Here is a 20,130-nt window from a genome sequence, read left to right on the forward strand (position 1 = left end):
ATGACAATTATTTGATCGGAGAATACTATTTTGAAGTCATTGAATTTACTGGGTTTACAACAGGGGCGATTCTAGGATCAGACCTTTAGGGGTGCTCAGCCCCCAATGATAATGTGACATGAATACAGTGCCTTGCAAAAGGGTAAACCCCCTTGCTAATATAAATCCCTAATTTCACTGGATAACAAGTAATACATTTATGTATTATTATGCAAAATATTGAATGAATGAAAAAACTAAAGATGTCCCTTTCTTCATGAACTACCCGAATCAAATGATAATAAACAATATTTTTTAAATGTTTTTATTATTATTTTTAGGGGTGCTGAGGTGGTTTGAAGGATGTGTGTGGTGTAATTCTAGGAAAGGTAAGTCTACCATTGTCAGGCAATGGAATTAGATGTATAGCAGTCCATTTCTTACCACCAATCTTTGGTTTGGGGCAACAATGCAGTCACTGACACCTGGTGGATATAAATATATAGAACATGGTAGAGGCCACCTCTTACAAACAAGGAGGTTATACTATATGACCTTCACATTTTGCAGAAACACCAATGACGCACTCACACACACACACACACAAACACACACATATAGGCTTACTGTACATCAGGTTTACATCTGGTGCTGTGTCTCAGTAAAAGGACGTAACAGATTAAGTTCGGACAGACAGATTCACCATGAGAGATAAAATAACAGCTAATCATACTCTTCTGTTTGGAATGGGGCTGAGGGCAATGGTGCAAAAAGGACAAATCATTGACATGGAAATGGTCACTTCTGAAGGGCTGAGAAAAATCAATACGGTGGCACTCTTTCTGCATGTCCCTAACACAATTACTAATGTACTCACCACTACCCTGAGATAAAGCAGTGTACAAAACTCATTTGAATAACTGCCACTGCCTGACAGCCAGAGTTGTGTGAATGTAGAGCTGAACAATGTTTACGTTTAAAGATGGAAGCACTGCGGTTAGACATTCCATGGGTTGTCTGGTTTGGGCGGGACTTAAACCAAGATGGATGTTGTCACCCCATATTTGGCATGAATGTTTTCCGTTTTCCTATAATGCAGAGCGAGCAACACAAAGCATACACGCTACTAAAACACTTTTCAACACTATATATAGTATCACATAATTAATGTTTATTATGACTCATGCTTAAATTTATTTCAGACTGGATGCAAGTGAATGCTCTGTGAAACTACTTATTTCGGTGATGAAGAGTTTGTCTTTTCAAGGATGTTGGCTATGTCATTATTCTGTGTGTGTGTGTGTGTGTGTGTGTGTGTGGGTGTGTACTGTGTGTGTGTAGTACAGAGTGTGATACAAACTGTGGTTACTCTTTTATAAAACACGCTTATCATTCAAGTTTCTACGTTGTGTCACAGAGCAGCATAATTCCAGTGCCCTGAGCAGTCTTCACTCAGCAGGGGAAAGAACTCAATAGAATGCCTTCATCTTGGCAGGCTTCTTAAAAATAAAGAGGAAGGCGTAGCATAATTTTTTTTTTTTTGCAATGTTAAAATCTTGTTAATTTGGCATTCAGGCAAAGATTCCACTGACCAAGCAATATTTACCACAATGCCCAAAACATCTGTAAAAAGTTAACAGTTTTTACTGAAAAGAACTGTAAATGGAAGTTCTCTATATCATATTTCAAGCCCAGGGATGACCGAAAAACAGCCCCGGAAGCCTCGATAACCCTCCTGTCTCCATTCTGATAGGGGGAAATAAAACTAAACTGATCAAATCACATATAGGCCTAGCTTGAGGCAAGTTCATCTATGAACAATTTATACGTGCAATCTTGGAGGTAGCAAAGTCATTATTCTCTCTCCCCAAATACATCCCTTTCCAAAAATGTGTCCCGCAGGTTTCCTGTTGTAAACATATTTGCAGTGGAATTTGCACAGTGTGGTTTGATGCGTAATCCCTTTCAAATACACAGTCCTGATTGCCTGCCAGAGGTCTATAAAGCCCACTTTTCAACCCACTGGAGAAAAGCTCATTGGATTCTGCCTAAAAAAACCTGAATCAGTGTGATGCAGCTTATGCAGTCCACCATGTTGCCAATAGACTCAACCACCATGGTAGTCAAACGAGCAAATCTCTTTAGTTCTGGGAAGAACTACACCAAACACAGCACACACACACCACAAACCACACACACACATAACAAAACTAACAGACACCTTGTCACTTTAGTCACCAGAGCCATCCTACTCCCCTCTCTTTGCTTCCAGTGTGGGCAAAGTTGAGAGGAGACCATATTACCATGAGGCAGGACAAAGGGGCCAGGAAGACAGCCTGTGAAAAGCAAGTACTGTGTGGCAAGGCCGTAGCCATGGAGTCAACATTGGGGGGGACGAATTACATTTGTTATGATATTTTCGGACAGTGTGCCTGGTTGCCTGTAGCGCAGCACATTAATATTTTTATATCAATATATTGGGGGGGGGGGGGGACATTTTGACCAGATTTTAATATTGGTCCCCCCCAATATATATTATGATTACGGCCTTGCTGTGTGGTTACAGGAAGGATTCAACAGATGGATTAAATAATAATAATACAAAAATATATATATACAGTATGAGATTACAATATGTTGTGTTGTCAAAGGAAAGCACACCTAATTAGATGTATTTTATATATATAAAGTATATATGTCTAATTAAATTGTATTAAGTATTTGGTCACTGTTATAAGACACATACAGTAATATACAGTAGTCTAATATGACATTTCAAATATCACCCTGTTCAGGGACAAAGTAGTATAATCATAAGTACCAGTACCAACTAATTTAAAAGCACTCAGTGAATGTTCCATTACACACGGATGGTTCATCTGTGGCCCTGCATTTAGCATGTGATGGTGAGCTCTCAACCTGTCCAAAATCCATGGCGACTGGATAAGCCTAATCAAGTCTCTGGAGGGAGGGAGGGATGGAAGGAGAGAAATGTGCTGACACTAATCTGTTGCCATAACAACTGCAGGCTCCCTTCCATGGTTGTCTCATCACTTCCTCTGCTCATCCACAACCCTGCTGCTCACACACACCTCTGACTGTCACACACACCTCTCCTGGCCCGTTAGGTGTCTATGTGAAGGACAGCGAGGAGATGGTTCTGACACAATGGACAAGCCGTATTAAACAGTGTGAAATGCAAACCCCGTTACACAGATTATACTGATGTGTCAAATTACAATGTCAAGATGTTATGATACCCAAGTGTTTGCACCCTGGTATCTGAGAGAATACTCATGTAATGCACAGAAAACCATTAATGACTGCACCAAGTGACCATCTAGGAGAGAACACACGAGTGAGTTACACAGCTAAAGCTGGTGCATGCATGCTGGCATGTGAGACTTTATGATGGCGCCCCCTTGTGTACCTGTAGCTACTTGCATGTTCACAAAATTGAACAAAAACACGGTAGGACCACAGCAACAAATGTGACTTTTTCGAAAAGTATGTCTCGAGTCTAGACATAATGATAAAGCATTAAGTAATTTTAAATGACCTTTGACGGGAGAACTGTGAGAGGTTTTTCTTTATTTTGGCGATCCACCGGGATTGTCCAATCATAGGGCACATGGCAACGTGGTTCCGCACATGTGATGAACTGTCATGGAAGCCCCCATGCGCAAAAATATTGTGTGAAAGCTAGCTGTAGCTAATTGTTCAATCGAATATTGTTTTTAACAATTCCTAGATATGAGATATTTACTTAGACTTGGACCTTCGTTAGCCCGTCTAAATGTACGGTTATGTCACCAAAGTGTGTGGAGCAGTCACGGAACGATACGAAAAGTGGGAGTGGATTTGGGGGAGAAGTAAGTTCACACTATCTTGCCAGGCTGGCATCATTGCTATTTTAGTAAAAATGCCAATAGCGTTATCTAGCTAGCTAGCTAAAATCGGTTAGGCACTGATATTGAAGACGAGAGACGAATTGTTACAGGCCTCTTTCAATTTAACTTACTTTTTGCGATTGTCCTTCACGTATGTGTACAAAACTAACGTCACCCAGATTGAGGTGAGTAGGCTGGCCATAGTTCTGAAGGTGAGCGAGGCAACGGTTAATAACATGAAGGCGGTCTCTATTTCAGAGAGTATCCCAGTCCCTGCAGGCTGAGTATCAGTGTCAGACTGTCAGAAGATGGTATTAAGGCGTTTAGCTTTAGATTTACTGACTAATGTATTGTCTCTAGTTAATCATATTTCTTCCCCTGTGAAGGAAACTTGAGATCTCCACTGGTAAATTTGCCAGATTTGCAGATGGGTCTGCAGTGGTTCAGGTACATTGCAATCCTTGTGATCCTTTATAGACATTTGACAATGTGCACACTACCACATAAAATCGGCCATGTTTGAATGTTAATGATGCGGTATGTTTTAACCCACATTTCTCTTCACCAGCTTGGAGACACTTCTGTGATGGTGACAGCCGTCAGCAAAACCAAACCGTCCCCTTCCCAGTTCATGCCTCTTGTTGTAAGTTAATGTTCCCTGCAAAGGTTGTGATATATAGGGTACATGACACGTGTCTCTCTCATGAAGATTTATCACTTAATGATTCAGTTCCCTTGACTAGAGCTTTAACTTTGTGATTGACAGGTGGACTACAGACAGAAAGCAGCTGCTGCTGGTAGAATCCCCACTAACCATCTAAGACGCGAGTTGGGCACCACTGAAAATGAGATTCTGACCAGTAGGCTTATTGGTGAGCGCGCAACAACCAAAGCCAAATACTGTAAATAAGCCCAACAGATGCATCAATGCTGTTTTGACTTAAAGTTGTGTTCCTTTTCTTCATTGTCTTATCTTAGACAGATCAATAAGACCCCTTTTTCCTGCTGGGTATTTCTACGATACTCAGGTGAGGCTTTAAATGTTTAAATGTTAAACCTGTGTTCAAGCTTAGTATGTGATGTAGTATGTTTATTTGTGTGAACTGCAGGCCCTGGATTGTGTCTCTCTGTGTGTTGGAACTGTAGGTGGTGTGTAACCTGTTGGCTGTGGATGGTGTCAATGATCCAGACATATTAGCTATTAATGGAGGTGAGGAGACTTTGACTCATTTATTTAAAAAATTAAATAAATGAATAATAGAAAAATAAAAAAGTTGTTTTTGTCATAAAAGGATTAAAAACCTTATTTCTTCCCTGCAGCCTCTGCTGCTCTGGCCCTGTCTGATATTCCTTGGAATGGACCCATTGGTAAGCTTCTGGCACAGGAACAACATTCGGGCTTCTTAGATAACCTGTGTGAGGGCGGGACGGTAATTTAAATCATTGATTGGGATATCATTACAAATGTCAGAGTCTAATAGTATGGTCTGTGATCTCCGGTTGTTCAGGTGCGGTGCGTGTTGGCCTGGTGGAAGGAGAGTTCTTGGTCAACCCTACACGGAAGCAGATGTCCTCCAGCACCCTGAACCTTATTGTGGCAGGAGGACCCCTCAGCCAAGTGGGTTAGTCCAACCACGTCACCTATACACCCCCTGCAGTCCGCCCTGTGCTTCTTTTAGTGGATTTTATGAGTGAGATCTATATTGCCGTGTGTCCTGAATGGCACATACCACATATTAAACACATCTTAACTGCCATTATACTCGGAGGTCATGCCGTATTGAGTGTCTAAGCGTCTGATCTCTATCCACTGATGTGTGTGACAGTTATGATCGAGGCATCGGGTGAAAACGTGTTGCAGCAGGATTTCTGTCACGGGGTCAAGATTGGGGTCAAGCACACCCAGCAGATCATCCTGGCCATCCAGCAACTGGTACGAGAGCAGAAAGTGACCAAGCGCACCCCTCCCAAGATGTTCTCCGCTCCCCCAGAGATGGTGGAGCTTGCACGACAGTAAGACCCTTTATATGACGTGCTACCACTGATATCCAAATCAAATATGTCTGAAGTGATGGTTATCTGACACATAAACTGTTTGGGCTTTCAGATTAGCTTATGAAAAGATACGTGCTGTTTTCACAGATGCTGAATATGATAAGGTAAGTCTTAATGTCTATTCCACTTTTAAAAAATCGATTAGGCCCAATGCTAGACGACACAGGATCAGTGGAGAGCCAGGAAAAATCGGTTTTAGGGATCCTGCTTCTCACTGATCCTGTTGTTATGAATAATGAAATTTTTTATGATCAGTAATTGATTTCGAAACATACTTTCAGATTGCTAGAGATGAAGCCATCAACAAAGTCCGTCTAGAAACAGAGGAGCAGATTAAAGGTACTCTCCGTCCCAATGACTACTTTCCACATTGTATAGAAGGTGCCATTTCACCGAGCAATGAGACTAGATTGAACTGTTTTCTAATTCCAGAACTAAACATTTGTATTGTCGTCTTCCCTCTGCAGAGAAGTTTCCTCAGGCAGATAACTTTGAAGTCATGGAGTCCTTCAACACGGTCTCCAAGGATGCGTTCCGTAACCTGGTGTTGAATGAGTACAAGAGGTAAGCAGTTTGGAATCACATTATGCTTCTTTGTGTGGCAAACATATGAGAGCAAAACACATTGTTGTTTGTAACGTGCCATTTCACCGAGCGTAGGGAGTCAGATGGCTGAGCGTAGGGAGTCAGATGGCTGAGCGTAGGGAGTCAGATGGCTGAGCGTAGGGAGTCAGATGGCTGAGCGTAGGGAGTCAGATGGCTGAGCGTAGGGAGTCAGATGGCTGAGCGTAGGGAGTCAGATGGCTGAGCGGTTAGGGAATCGGGCTAGTAATCAGAAGGTTGCCGGTTCGATTACCCGCCGTGCCAAATGACGTTGTGTCCTTGGGAAAGGCACTTCACCCTACTTGCCTCGGGGGAGAATGTCCCTTTACTTACTGTAAGTCGCTCTGGATAAGAGCGTCTGCTAAATGACTAAATGTAAATGTAACGTGGAGGTGAGTGTTGTTGTTGATGCTGCTCGCCTATGTATGTTGCAGGTGTGATGGTAGAGACCTGACTTCATTGAGGAACATCTCCTGTGAGGTGGATATCTTCAAGCCTCTCCACGGATCAGCATTGTTCCAGAGAGGACAAACACAGGTAAGCAGTGTTTCCCACAGAATATGATTATATTTGTGGCGGTAGGCAGCCCCTGCCGAAAAACGTAGAGCCCAAAATGTTTTGATTGCAACATCCGGGAATACCAAAGATTGTTTGCCTCAGACCGGACCTCTCTTCTCAGACCGGACCTCTCTTCTAAGACTGGACCTCTCTTCTCAGCTGATCTGCATGAATACATGTATGACTGCCTGCAACTACACCTGGATGAGAGGGGCCTGAGGAGAGAGGTCTGCAGTTGGACCCTTCACGGAGAAGTGACATGGTTCGATTGCATTCAGGCTCAATTGCCTTACCTATCCTTGGTATTCCGGATGTTGCAAACCAGATTTTTTTCGGATAGAATCTATTCGGCTAGAATCTTTTCGGATGGAATCTATTCGGATAGAATCTTTTTGGAAGCTTGATTTTTGTCTTTTGATTTTTTCACTTTTGGGGGGGTGTTTCCACACATAAGAGTACAATTATCCAACAACATGTCTGACTGGTTACAGCCATCTTAATAATGCTTTTGACTTTGCAGGTGCTGTGCGGTGTGACATTTGACTCGCTTGAATCCAGTGTTAAAACTGATATAATCACTACAGCTTTAAGGTAAGGTTGAGATTAATTCATGACACCATAAAACGCACATTTGTTGAACACTTTACATTATGTTGCTGTGATTCTCTCTTTTCAAAATAGTGGAGTCAAAGACAAAAACTTCATGCTCCATTATGAGGTGAGTATTACTTGCGCTCTGTACGATTTTACCACAGTTACTAACAAACAGCAATCTGTGGTATGATGGAAACCGATCCTTGTTTGTTTCAGTTCCCTCCATATGCAACCAATGAGATTGGAAAGATGAGTGGAATGAACAGGAGAGAGCTGGGTCATGGTTAGTGCTCTGAAAGCAGAAGTTCATGTGTGGAACCTTGTGTAGCGGTGTAGTTCGTGGGTTGCCATGGGCACACTCCTACAGCGTTCTGTCCTCTGTGTGATCCCAGGGGCTCTGGCAGAGAAGGCCCTTAGACCGGTCATCCCTAAAGACTTCCCCTTCACCATCAGAGTCACCTCAGAAGTACTGGAGTCCAATGGTAAGTTTCATTGGGGCTGTCAGAACCTGTTTTGAAGTTGCTGTTTTTGTGGTGTGATTGGTGTGTGCCCCATCTCTCCCTCTTACCTTTGACTTCAACCGATCTCCCTCGCTCCCTTTCTATCTTCCTTCTACCTCGCGTCTCTCCTCCCTGTCTCTCCATCTGCCCTCTCCTGGATGCTCCTCAGGATCCTCATCTATGGCATCTGCCTGTGGAGGCAGTCTGGCCCTCATGGATGCAGGTATGACTGGACTCTAGATGTGTTTAATTCGATTGGGTTCTGGATTGGAACTTGATGTAGCTATTGCGACTCATTAGCGTTTATAGTCAGACCAATGTGTACACATCTTTGTTTCAGGCGTGCCTATCTCGTCAGCCGTGGCGGGTGTAGCTATAGGGCTCATCTCCAAACATAACCCTGAGAAGCCTGCAGAGATCCAGGACTATAGAATATTAACAGACATTCTGGTGCCCTACATCTCAAGTTTTCCTACATTTTGCTTGTGTGTCCGATTTGTGTTTTTAAGTATGGGTGTCTCACTTAATTGACTTGTCTTCTGTATCATAACAGGGAATAGAAGATTACCTAGGAGACATGGACTTCAAGTTGGCAGGAACGAGCAAGGGCATCACTGCCTTACAGGTACTTTTGATCCTGGGGCTGATCGCTCTTGTCCTCTCAACAGTGGGTTCATTTCACTGCAATCTTTACATCTGTTTATTTCCTAGGCTGATGTGAAAATCCCAGGCTTACCTCTGAAAGTGGTTATGGAAGCTATTCAGCAAGGAACAGGTCAAAGGCTGTCACAATTTGAATAATTTCTGGATAAGGGCCATCTTCACTTTTCACCAGACATTGAGGCTATCAATTTAATTGTGTTACAGTGGCCAAGAAAGAGATTTTAGCCATCATGAACCGTGCCATTGCCAAACCAAGGGATACCAGGAAGAGTAATGGCCCTGTTGTAGGTAAGACAGACTGGCTACAGCCTTGACACCTTATTTGTTATTTGTGTGGTCAGATAAATTGTTATTTCTTGTATTTTTTCCTGGTCATGTATTTTTTTGTGCGTTGTTATAGAGAATGTCCGGGTTCCTGTTTCAAGAAGAGCCCGTTTTGTTGGACCAGGGGGCTATAACCTCCGCAGGCTACAAGCCCAGACAGGTAACTGTTTTTTTTTGTTTTTTTTTACAAATTTCTGACCTAAACCACACAAATACCTCTATCCAGTACAGTACTTTCCATTATTTCATTTCAAATCAGTACAATCATAAAGTAGGTACGTAGTTATTACAACCATCAACCTTTTGTCACTTGATTGTGTCCTCTTGGCCAGGTGTGACGATAAGCCAGGTGGATGAGGAGACCTTCTCTGTGTTTGCCCCGACGCCGGGGGCCATGAGCGAAGCCCAGGAGTTCATCACAGAAATCTGCAAGGATGACGTGAGTCACAACGCCACCTGCTGTGATGGAGGAGCTACAGCACCGTCACGTGACTGCATTGGCTGGATTTTCACAGCCATCAACATTTCTGATTGACATTCATTAATATCATTATGTATGTTTCCCTTGCTAGCAAGAGCAACAGCTGGAGTTTGGAGCTGTTTACACTGCGACTATCACAGAGATAAGGTAAACAATTGGTTGTAGTACTTTTACATTTAGTCATTTAGCAGACGCTCTTATCCAGAGTGACTTACAGTAAGTACAGGGACATTCTCCCCGAGGCAAGTAGGGTAAAGTGCCTTGCCCAAGGACACAACGTCATTTGGCGTGGCCGGTAATCGAACCAACAACCTTCTGATTAATAGCCCGACTCCCTAACCGCTCAGCCATCTGACCCCCCATAGTACTGAGTACTTGATAATGTGATATAGCTCATTCTACAAGTTTACAACCCCGTCTCTCTCTTCACAGGGACATTGGTGTGATGGTCAAGCTGTACCCCAACATGAGTGCTGTCCTGCTCCATAACTCCCAGCTGGACCACAAACGGGTAAGACTCCACTCTCAGTTCTACCAGTAGCACAGGCTGCATGGGTTAGGTTGATCTTGGTGTAATTTCATTCTTCTTCGTCTATTCACATAAGGGTAAGAATGGCATTTTGGTGTTTCAATCTCTACTTTTTGGTCATACAATGATGACTTTTTCTCTATTTTCAGATAAAACATCCGAGTGCTCTAGGGTTAGATGTTGGCCAGCAGATACAGGTATGTGTCACTGTAGAAAATTGTAAAACATACTCAGACTTGAAGCTGTTTACATTCCATTTCACCTGTTGAACACTGAAACTTCTTTCATGACACCGCCAACAGGTAAAATACTTTGGACGAGACCCAACAGACGGACGAATGAGGCTTTCACGGAAGGTGTTACAGTCCCCCGCGGCAACCATTGTTAAGACGCTGAGTGAGAAACAAAGCATCTCCATGGGAACAGAGAGTGACGAAGCTGCCAGCCCCTCCTCGTGACTCACCACCTTCTCTGAATCAGAGTAGCCTACTTATGTATATAGATACATTTTAGGATTTGGACTGAATGGTTAATACATGGTATTAACCATATTAACTGAATGGTTGAGACATGACCTAATCTTCCTCTCTGCCGAGACTAACTGTATCACTGTTTTTACACACAAACTGTATCCTTACAAGGTTTACACTCAATTATGTTGAACCCAGCATCAATCGATTGAGCATCGATTTAGCTGACTTGCCTAAAACACAGTTTTGAGTTGTGGGGGGGGGGGGGGGGGGGTCCATAGACATGTATTTTTGTTTGCAGAAGTTTGTGAAATCTTTTCCAGTTCTTTGTTTGTACCTTATGTATGTATTTTATACAAAAATATAAAATAAATCTGTAAAATCGTGTACCATTTCTTGGTTGTTCAGATTGTTTCAGTCAATTTGATAAAAAATACAGAAGGGAATTGTTTATATGCGCCAATACGTAATAACTAAAGAACAAGCTTGAGTTGTTTGAAACGGGGATACATTTTGCAACATCAGTCCATCCAGCCACACTCATCGGCTTCCGTAGCCCCTCAGAGGAGACCCCGCGGCGGTTGCCGCTTGATTGACGTTGAGGAAGAAAAAGACACAAGATCGGATTACAAGATGGCGCTCTGTGGACGCTAGTGAAGAGGCCGACGTAGTTGTTGTGTCCTCACTGTGAATTTTACTGTCAGATATTCGGCCTTCTGCGGGAATAGTTAAACATTTTCACTATAGTATGCTGGCGAATTAGGGTGAAGTTTTCGCTTATTATCGTGAATAACGTTCTCATACATATGTCTGGAACATGCGGGTAGAAACAAAGTTTACAGCTCGAGGATAAAACACTATTTTAGAGAGAGGGTGAAGTAGCTCTTCAGCTAGCTCGCTAGCGTCTCCTCTCTACTAGGCAACCATGTCGGATACTCGGCGGCGAGTGAAAGTATACACTCTGAATGAAGACAGACAGTGGGATGACAGGGGCACTGGACATGTATCGTCAACATTTGTGGAACGACTGAAGGGAATATCATTATTAGTTCGGGCTGAATCTGACGGTGAGTTTCCAACTGCTAACATGGCTAGCTAGCCAATGTAGCTACTGTTAGCATTTAGCAACTTGATAGCCATTGTAGGCTAACTCATATTAGCTAGCTTTTTGCTAAATAGTTGACTAACGTTAGGTGTCGTGTGACTTGTAAAGTATAGCGCTTGTTTTGTTCTACACGGAACATTTACTAGTTAACTAGCTAGCTAGCTAGTTCGTTTCTACCTTGCTACGTTATCTAGCTTCATCTAGTGACTAGTTGTCACTACTATCCTGCCGTTAGCTAACACGCAGGCCTCAAATTTACCAGCCATCGTTAGCGAGCCTACTTTCTAGTTAGCTCTAGCTAAGTTCTTGTAGTTTAGCTCACTCACTTTGTCTTAGGTTATGGCTAATCAGGTTGCTAGACTGTTCAGATGGACAACTCAATGTTGTGCTACTTGGATATGTGTAGCTCGGTAGTGTAGAACTGTTCCACACATTTCTACAACCTAGTTACAGTACCCCTTTAGCATTCTACTATGGGCATCCGTTTTGTTGCATTTTTTTGTTGAAGCTTTGTGTTTTGTGTCTATAATGAAAGCATCATCGTTGATTGTCTATAGCAAGCTAAGCTACGTGCATATTTTTTTTTGTTACAATAGCAAGCTTGGGTCGTGAGCATATCCGTTGTTCCAGTAGCTGAATCCACTCCATCTTACTCTTATCTTTCAGGCTCACTTCTTTTGGAGTCTAAAATCAGCCCAAATACTGCATATCAGAAACAACAAGTGAGTACTCACTCTCTTATGGTACATATATCATAAAAGTGACTATGTCACTTCTATGATCCAAGACTTGCCTTAAAAGACAGAATGATTGGTATGTTACAATAACAAGACAAGAGCCCTTGTTGTAGGTTCTTTGAGAAATGCGTGGCTTATAAGGGTTCTAATTTGTCTTCTATTTCAGGACACCCTCATTGTTTGGTCAGAAGCAGAGAACTACGATTTGGCTCTCAGTTTTCAGGAAAAGGCTGGCTGCGATGAAATCTGGGAGAAAATTTGTCAGGTAAGAAGGGAGATTTATTATTTCTTTATGGTATTTTTATGATACTTGTGGCTGAGCGATTACATAGGCCTTGAAAGAATGACAATCAAGGTATTATACATTTTTCCTGTCTTTTAAATTTTCACTAGATCTTTCTATACTGTCTATTCTCCCAGTCAGTTGAATCGATCTAATCCGTGAGTTATTGTGTTTCTTGTGATTTCCAGGTGCAGGGAAAGGACCCTGCCCTGGAAATCACCCAGGACCCCATCGACGAGTCAGAGGAGGAGCGCTTCGAGGAGATGCCAGAGACGAGCCACCTGGTGGAGTTGCCCGTGTGCGAGCTGACCCGCCTGGAGGAGATTGCAGACCTGGTGACCTCGGTCCTCTCCTCACCCATCCGCAGGGAGAAGCTGGCCCTGGCTCTGATGAGCGAGGGCTACATCAAGAAGCTGCTCCAACTCTTCCAGGTGTGCGAGGACTTGGACAACCGGGAGGGACTCCACCACCTTTATGAGATTGTGCGTGGGGTGCTGTTCCTCAACAAAGCGGCACTGTTCGAGGTGATGTTCTCAGATGACTGCATCATGGACGTGGTAGGCTGCCTGGAGTATGACCCAGCACTGGTGCAGCCTAAACGTCACCGCGAGTTCCTCACAAAGACGGCCAAGTTCAAGGAGGTGATCCCCATAACGGACTCAGAACTGCGGCAGAAGATCCACCAGACGTACCGGGTGCAGTACATCCAGGACATCATCCTGCCCACGCCGTCCGTCTTCGAGGAGAACTTCCTGTCTACCCTCACCTCCTTCATTTTCTTCAACAAGGTGGAGATTGTCAGCATGCTGCAGGTGAGATTAGCGGAACCTAATATCCGTATCATTAACCTTTGACAGCTTTGATATCTTTTTACAAGAATTTGATCGTATGCAATGTGGTAGTGAGTGGCCTGTTTCTTTTTGATTGTTTGTTTTTGAATGTTTGAGTATTAAAAAAATGTATGTATAATGTCCTTGCAAAACCCAAGTTCTCTGCAATTTTGATTGACAGTTGTAAGTGATAAGACACTGTAAAATGTGAAGTCATATTACAGAACACTTGCAGCAGTAATCCAGTTTCTAAATTGCTACTTAAGTATGATAAGAACACCTTGGTCAGTACCATTGATTTATCCCAACTACAAATGATTGAGCACAAAGCAATCGACACAGTCTGATCTCTTGCAAATGTTAATGTGGCTTAAAGACTGATAACACAAATAGATCTTTGTTAGACAGTCATAGTAAGCATTTTGTGGTTCAGGTCAAAGGCCTTCCTTATCAAATGTTTTGCCATCTGTTGCTTTATAGTGGTGATAAGGTGTTTTGTAGTAGCCTAGTGATTGTGGTAAATACTGTAACCATTTGTTGTGAAGGGGATTTATGTAGTAGTCAGCGTGGACTATAACCAGCAGTACCTCATTGATTTTAGGTTGAAATGTTAACGCAACCAGTGATATTAGGTTTACAGTGATGATGTGGTCTGACTGACATAGCTACTTCTACACCAACACCAGTTATTAAGGATCATGACACTGATCTCCAACTGTGATGAATATATTATTCTGCATTAAAAAACGCTATAGCCACTCTTCTGGCTACTGTCTCTGGATTCTGATCGTAACTTGACCGTAAGAACATTAAACGGTTTCAGTAATAATGAACTAAAGACCAACATGGCCTCTGTATTGTTCTGTGGAATTGTATGTCTTGGTAACCTCTCACAACACCAGGTCCTTCACAGCCTGTACGTTGGAGACCTGAAGGGCCAGCGACGGTAGTTTAACCCCCCTTTTCCTTGTGCCACAGGAGGATGAGAAGTTCTTAACGGAGGTCTTTGCGCAGCTAACAGACGAAGCCACAGAAGACAGTAAAAGGAGGGAGCTAGTAAGTCCAACCATGTCTGACTGGAGCCTCCAGTCCAGGTCTTAAACAATTTGTGTATGAGTAATGAATGATACAATACTGTAGAGTGACAGTACATTTTCTGTAACATTTCTGTTCATGAATGTTTCCCCAGCTAACCTTTTTCTTTCTTGTGTACAGGTGAACTTTTTCAAAGAATTCTGTGCTTTCTCACAAACTTTGCAACCGCAAAATAGGGATGTTTTCTTCAAGACTCTGGCAAACCTGGGCATACTTCCTGCTCTTGAAATAGTCATGGTATGTGAATATGCGAGGAACCGTATCAGTTAAATCATTGTGTAGCTGCACGTTGTTCCCACTAAATTTAACCTGTTTATTTAATGGGTCTAAACCAGATTGACTAAAAACGGTCACGTTGCAAACCACTTACCAGTGACGGCATGTGACTCACTAACCCTCTCACTCGTTTTTTTTCTTTTCCTGATTCCCTCTTTCCTGCTCTCTCGCTCCTCCCCTCCCCCAGGGCATGGATGATCTGCAGGTGAGGGCGGCCGCAACAGACATCTTCTCCTACCTGGTGGAGTTCAGCCCCTCCATGGTCCGAGAGTTTGTCATGCAGGAGCCTCAGCAGACAGACGACGTGAGTAGAGACATGGCTGCTGTTTGTGTCGACACACACAAACCAGGGTTTTCTTTAACATCTGGATGTGGCCTGACTGACGGCATGTGTGTTCCTCAGGACGTGCTGCTGATAAACGTGGTGATCAAGCAGATGATCTGTGACTCTGACCCTGAGCTGGGAGGAGCTGTGCAGCTGATGGGGCTGCTTAGAACCCTGATCGACCCAGAGAACATGCTGGCCCCCACCAACGTGAGGACACCCCCCGAAACACACACACACACCCACACCCCCACACACACACACCGAAACACACACACACTCCCCCACACACACCCCGAAACACACCCCCCAAAACAAACACACACCCACACCTACTTTCTGTCTCGGTTTCTTTTCTATATCTCTCTTTTGAAAGACCAATCGATTTCTAAACCATGGTGTTACGGCTCTATCCTAACAGAAAACAGAGAAGACTGAGTTTCTGAGTTTCTTCTACAAGTACTGCATGCAGGTCCTCACGGCTCCTCTGCTGGCCAACACCGCAGATGAGAAGAACTCTAAAGGTGAGTGGGGACTGGGCTTGGTTGCTGTAGTTTATTATTCTGCTGCTGACAGAATCCAAGGTTGTTTTGTTGTAAAGAAAGTGCACTCGAGTCACATTGTTGAAGTTGGAACTCTCACCAGTGTAAAATGCGGAACGTCCTAGAAAGAAAATGAAATTACTTTGTAATAGACCTTCCCTTTTGATTTATTGTAATAAACCTGCTAGGCTTTCAGTAGAAGTCTTATAAAGAGGCCTGCACATATTTTGTGATGTCTCATAACATGGACCATTGTGTAAAATACCTTTTTAGGTGCAGTGATCATATTTATCCTTGCAAGTTTGTTCCTGATTATTTGTCGTACTTTTGACTTCCAGATTTACCAGAGGGTTCCACTAAGATCAACCCAGTGTGTCCAGGTAACTGTCTTGAAGACCATGTTTACTCATATCCAGCTTAGTATCTGATGCGTCAGGTGGCTGAGCGGTTAGGGAATCGGGCTAGTAATCTGAAGGTTGCCAGTTCGATTCCCGTCCGTGCAAAATGACGTTGTGTCCTTGGGCAAGGCACTTCACCCTACTTGCCTCAGGGGAATGTCCCTGTACTTACTGTAAGTCGCTCTGGATAAGAGCGTCTGCTAAGTGACTAAATGTAAATGATGCAGGGCTTGAGTTAAGAGTTCCTCTTCGTGTCCTGTAGATAATTTCCAGACGGCCCAGCTTCTGGCGTTGATCCTGGAGCTGCTGACCTTCTGTGTGGAGCACCACACGTACCACATCAAGACCTACATCATGAACAAGGACCTGCTCAGGAGAGTCCTGGTGCTCATGAACTCCAAACACACCTTCCTGGCCCTCTGTAAGTACCTGACGGGCGGTGGAGAGAGACAGACGAGTTTAGGAAAATGTTCTTTCTTCTAGAACCTTCAGTGGTGTAGCTCTTCTGGGGGGGGGGGTCTACAACATTGTGTTGGCACCATACATGAAGCTATGTGGAGCTGGTAATCATGGTGTGTTCCCAGGTGCCCTGCGTTTCATGAGGAGGATCATAGGACTGAAGGATGAGTACTACAACCGCTACATCATCAAAGGGAATCTGTTTGAGCCCGTCATCAACGCCCTGCTGGACAACGGCACCAGGTACAACCTCCTGAACTCGGCCATCATCGAGCTATTCGAGTTCATCAAGGTGGAGGACATCAAGTCTCTGATCGCCCACATCGTGGACAACTTCTACAAAACCCTGGAGACCATCGAGTACGTCCAGACCTTCAAGGGGCTGAAGGGGCGATACGAGCAGGAGAAGGACAGGCAGACACAGAGGCTCAACAGGTCAGTTGGGATGAAGGGACTGGGGGGGTCTTTGTGATGGACGTGAGGGTAGGAGAAGCAGAGATTAGCGTCACTGCTTTTGAACCGTTCAGGTACTTTATAACATCCAGTAGGTGTTTACGGTCCAGTTATGACCGCCACCCAGTCCAGGAAGAACACCCTGTGTTAGTGCAGCATGTCCAAGTTAGCTCTGTGTGTGTGGTCTGGTCTGCAGCCGGTACCGCAGGGATGCACGCTCACTGGACGAAGATGAGGAGATGTGGTTCAACGACGACGAGGATGATGAAGAGGGCGAGGCCGTGGAGAAGAGCAGGCCAGAAGAAGACTTCCCCGAGAGCTACGGAAAGTATATGGAAGCCAAAAAAGGTGAGTGTTCCTCCTCTCTCTCTCTCTCTCTGTAGTTCTTGTTTAGGGAGGGGGAGGGTCTGCGTGTTTGTGTAGGTCACCTGAGATGTTTGTGCTCTAGCCGAACCCGTCCCAACGCCAAACCTTTCAGTGGCTGGGACAGGTTGACTTAAGCACAACCTCAGATGGGTTTTCCTGAACTTTGTTAGCACTGGGCAGCATTCCATTCCTTGCAAATATCCCTGTGCTTTTTAAAGCTCCAGTCTCAAGCTGGCGTGCCCTGCCGAGTGATAACGGGTCCTCCTCCTTTTTTCGTCTCTTTGCAGTTAAAGAGAGTGAGGACAAAGAGAACTTCCCAAAGCGGACCCAGACTGGAAGCTTTAAGTTTACCTTGTCTCATTCTGCAGGGGCTGCCAACGGAACCAACGGTGCCAACGGCAAACCGGCCGCCACCTCCCCCTCCTCCGCCGCCACGCCCAACAACGGCTCCTCAGCCAAGACGGCAGCGCTGCCCAGCCCGCCGGTGGTCAAGGTGAGCCGGCCTCACACGGGCTCGAATATGCCTGGCTTTCATTCACCGCCATCATACTGACACACGGGTGCAAATGTTTTTGATACTTGGTAGTAGCTTTGCACGGGAACTGCCCTTTTGACCTCTGTTAATATCATCCCGTAAACCTGGAAGTGTTACTGTTGGGATGAAAGGAATGGTGACCCATGTTCTCTGTGTCTGACAGACCGGGCTGGTCGGCCTGGTGGATTATCCCGACGACGAAGACGAGGAGGACGAGGACGAAGAGCAGTCGCCGCGGAAACGGCCACGACTGGGGTCATAAGCGGGCAGGGCGCGTGGATGGAGTCGTCCGGTCTTTGGTCGGCTAGCCTGCCGGTGCCACTGTCTGTCACACAGTCCCCCGCTGCTGGAGAGAGACAGAGAGACCACTTCCCAACTCCTCCGTTCTCTTCCCCTCTCACTGACCCTACCCTCCCAGCTCAGCCCCTCGCCCCAACACACCCCCACCCCTTTATTCTCCCTTCGGTACCCAGCCCCCCCAACCCCTCCCCCACTACCTGGCCTGTGGACCAGAGAGGCTGAACAACAGTGCCAAGGTGTCTTCCTGCTCTGTCGCCACGACAACAGGGGGCGCTGCACTCACTTGACTCACCTCCCCCCCCTAGCGCCCCCCCCAGACCTCAGCCAATGGCTCCATGGTGGAAGAGGAAGCAGCAGGGGCTGATGGGAGAGAAGAACCAGCCAGCCAGCCAGTCAGGCTAGCAGGCCTAGCCGCTTAGTAATGGAAGCTTGATTGGCTGAATGTGTGACCCCCTTACAATTACTGTTCATTTGGGTTGGATGGAGAGAAATAGGTAGACAGATATTCAGAGACAGGGAGAGAGAGAGGGAGCACGTAAGTGGGGTAACAAACGACCATAAAAGAAAAGGACAACTAACTAACCGTCAGAAAACAACAAGTGGCTGGGTTCTGAGGAGTAGGACTCGAGCGTGGAAGCAGGGGCCAGCCAAGGCTCAAACACACATGGGACTATTTCAGCCAGGAATCCTGTACTCATGAGTTTATGAAAAGGACTGTACAGATGTTAATTTCTTTTTTCTTTTTAATCATTTGCCCCTTAACTGATTTTAAAAGGGGAGAGCTATACCTGCCAGTGTGTTCTTTTGTTTTTTTTTGTTGCACAGAAAAGGTGGGGCCACCATTCAACTCTTTTAATTCGATCATTTGATCCATTGTAGAAAGCAAGAGTTGCAAATGCTGTTTTTAAAAATAACATGTAATAAACTGCAGTAAAGTCACTTTTTGCAGCCCACTCTTGAGGATGTCTGGAGTTTGTGTGTATTCAGTGGTCTCTTGACAACATGGCTCCTCTACTCACATGAGCGACCATGGGTCTCTGTTTAGAGCTCCATGGTTTGTGTGTCTTGTTTTAAAAGAACACAGTCCCTTCTCAGTGGCGTCAACCTTTCTATAATCCCAAACCATCCCCATGTCATTTCCCTCCGGTACATGCTTGTGTAGATCTGAGAAAATTAAGGTGTAAGTAATGTCAAAATACGATTCATATCATTATCTAGCTTGCACCTTTCTGATCCTTTTAGATCTGTACAGATGTGATCAGTAGTGAGGGTCAGGGGCTGGTCTGTGATTAAGGGTTAACTAATGCGGCGTTCCAGAAGCTACTCGTGTTGGGTTGAGATTAACTTGGTGCAAGTGCCAGCTCTCCATGAGTCTGAAAACCTCTGCAATCCTAAATTGAAGTAGTGGTGGTTTTAGACTTACGGCCATTTTAGACATTCCCATTGACAAAGTATAGTTTTGAGGTGAGACGGCTGCTAGGCGGATGAAAGCGTTTCACTTCGAGGGAGTATGCAGATAACACAACAGCTGTCGGTACCCAACATGTTAACCCATTTCAAGTTGTCTATAGAGACTGTAGTTATTGTTTATTTTCCTCCATGACAATTTTGTACAAGTGCATTTACTACCACTATCCTCCATTCTAAACATTTGTATACATTTGATAAATTGTCAGATTAAATGTGACCCTGGCATTAAAACTTGTGAATCTACCTTTTATTTCAAACTAGAGAACTGAATGTGTTCGACCTCCAGGAGGACAGGAGACCCTCCTATCCC

General features: G+C 44.5%; 2 protein-coding genes across 5 annotated transcripts; both read left to right on the forward strand.

Annotated features, from left to right (window-relative positions):
• The first annotated feature begins 3,617 nt into the window (after positions 1-3,617).
• On the forward strand, positions 3,618-10,972 carry LOC134022570 (polyribonucleotide nucleotidyltransferase 1, mitochondrial). Its single transcript, XM_062464193.1, has 28 exons — positions 3,618-3,851; positions 4,256-4,316; positions 4,438-4,512; positions 4,636-4,741; positions 4,848-4,897; positions 5,016-5,079; positions 5,190-5,237; positions 5,378-5,491; positions 5,696-5,882; positions 5,977-6,028; positions 6,206-6,263; positions 6,392-6,488; positions 6,962-7,064; positions 7,606-7,676; positions 7,767-7,803; positions 7,896-7,962; positions 8,072-8,161; positions 8,349-8,402; positions 8,520-8,629; positions 8,733-8,804; positions 8,891-8,954; positions 9,047-9,130; positions 9,243-9,326; positions 9,499-9,605; positions 9,739-9,794; positions 10,080-10,158; positions 10,326-10,373; positions 10,479-10,972. The coding sequence occupies exons 1-28, from the start codon at positions 3,733-3,735 to the stop codon at positions 10,632-10,634; spliced, it is 2,313 nt and encodes a 770-aa protein (XP_062320177.1). The 5' UTR covers positions 3,618-3,732; the 3' UTR covers positions 10,635-10,972.
• A 270-nt stretch (positions 10,973-11,242) lies between these two features.
• On the forward strand, positions 11,243-19,308 carry LOC134022571 (serine/threonine-protein phosphatase 4 regulatory subunit 3-A-like). 4 transcript variants are annotated; one of them, XM_062464196.1, is made up of 15 exons: positions 11,244-11,713; positions 12,418-12,473; positions 12,655-12,753; positions 12,960-13,583; positions 14,580-14,657; positions 14,817-14,933; positions 15,160-15,276; positions 15,376-15,507; positions 15,719-15,821; positions 16,178-16,219; positions 16,500-16,658; positions 16,822-17,131; positions 17,346-17,497; positions 17,803-18,008; positions 18,214-19,308. In XM_062464196.1, the coding sequence occupies exons 1-15, from the start codon at positions 11,572-11,574 to the stop codon at positions 18,310-18,312; spliced, it is 2,436 nt and encodes an 811-aa protein (XP_062320180.1). In that variant the 5' UTR covers positions 11,244-11,571; the 3' UTR covers positions 18,313-19,308. The 4 variants fall into 4 exon arrangements, with proteins under 4 accessions (XP_062320178.1, XP_062320179.1, XP_062320180.1 ...); XM_062464197.1 differs by having other exon boundaries at positions 11,245-11,713; positions 17,884-18,008; XM_062464194.1 differs by having other exon boundaries at positions 11,243-11,713; positions 15,160-15,507.
• The last annotated feature ends 822 nt before the right edge of the window (positions 19,309-20,130 follow it).

Source organism: Osmerus eperlanus, chromosome 6 (assembly GCF_963692335.1).
Source record: "Osmerus eperlanus chromosome 6, fOsmEpe2.1, whole genome shotgun sequence".
In the NCBI taxonomy this organism is placed as follows: domain Eukaryota; kingdom Metazoa; phylum Chordata; class Actinopteri; order Osmeriformes; family Osmeridae; genus Osmerus; species Osmerus eperlanus.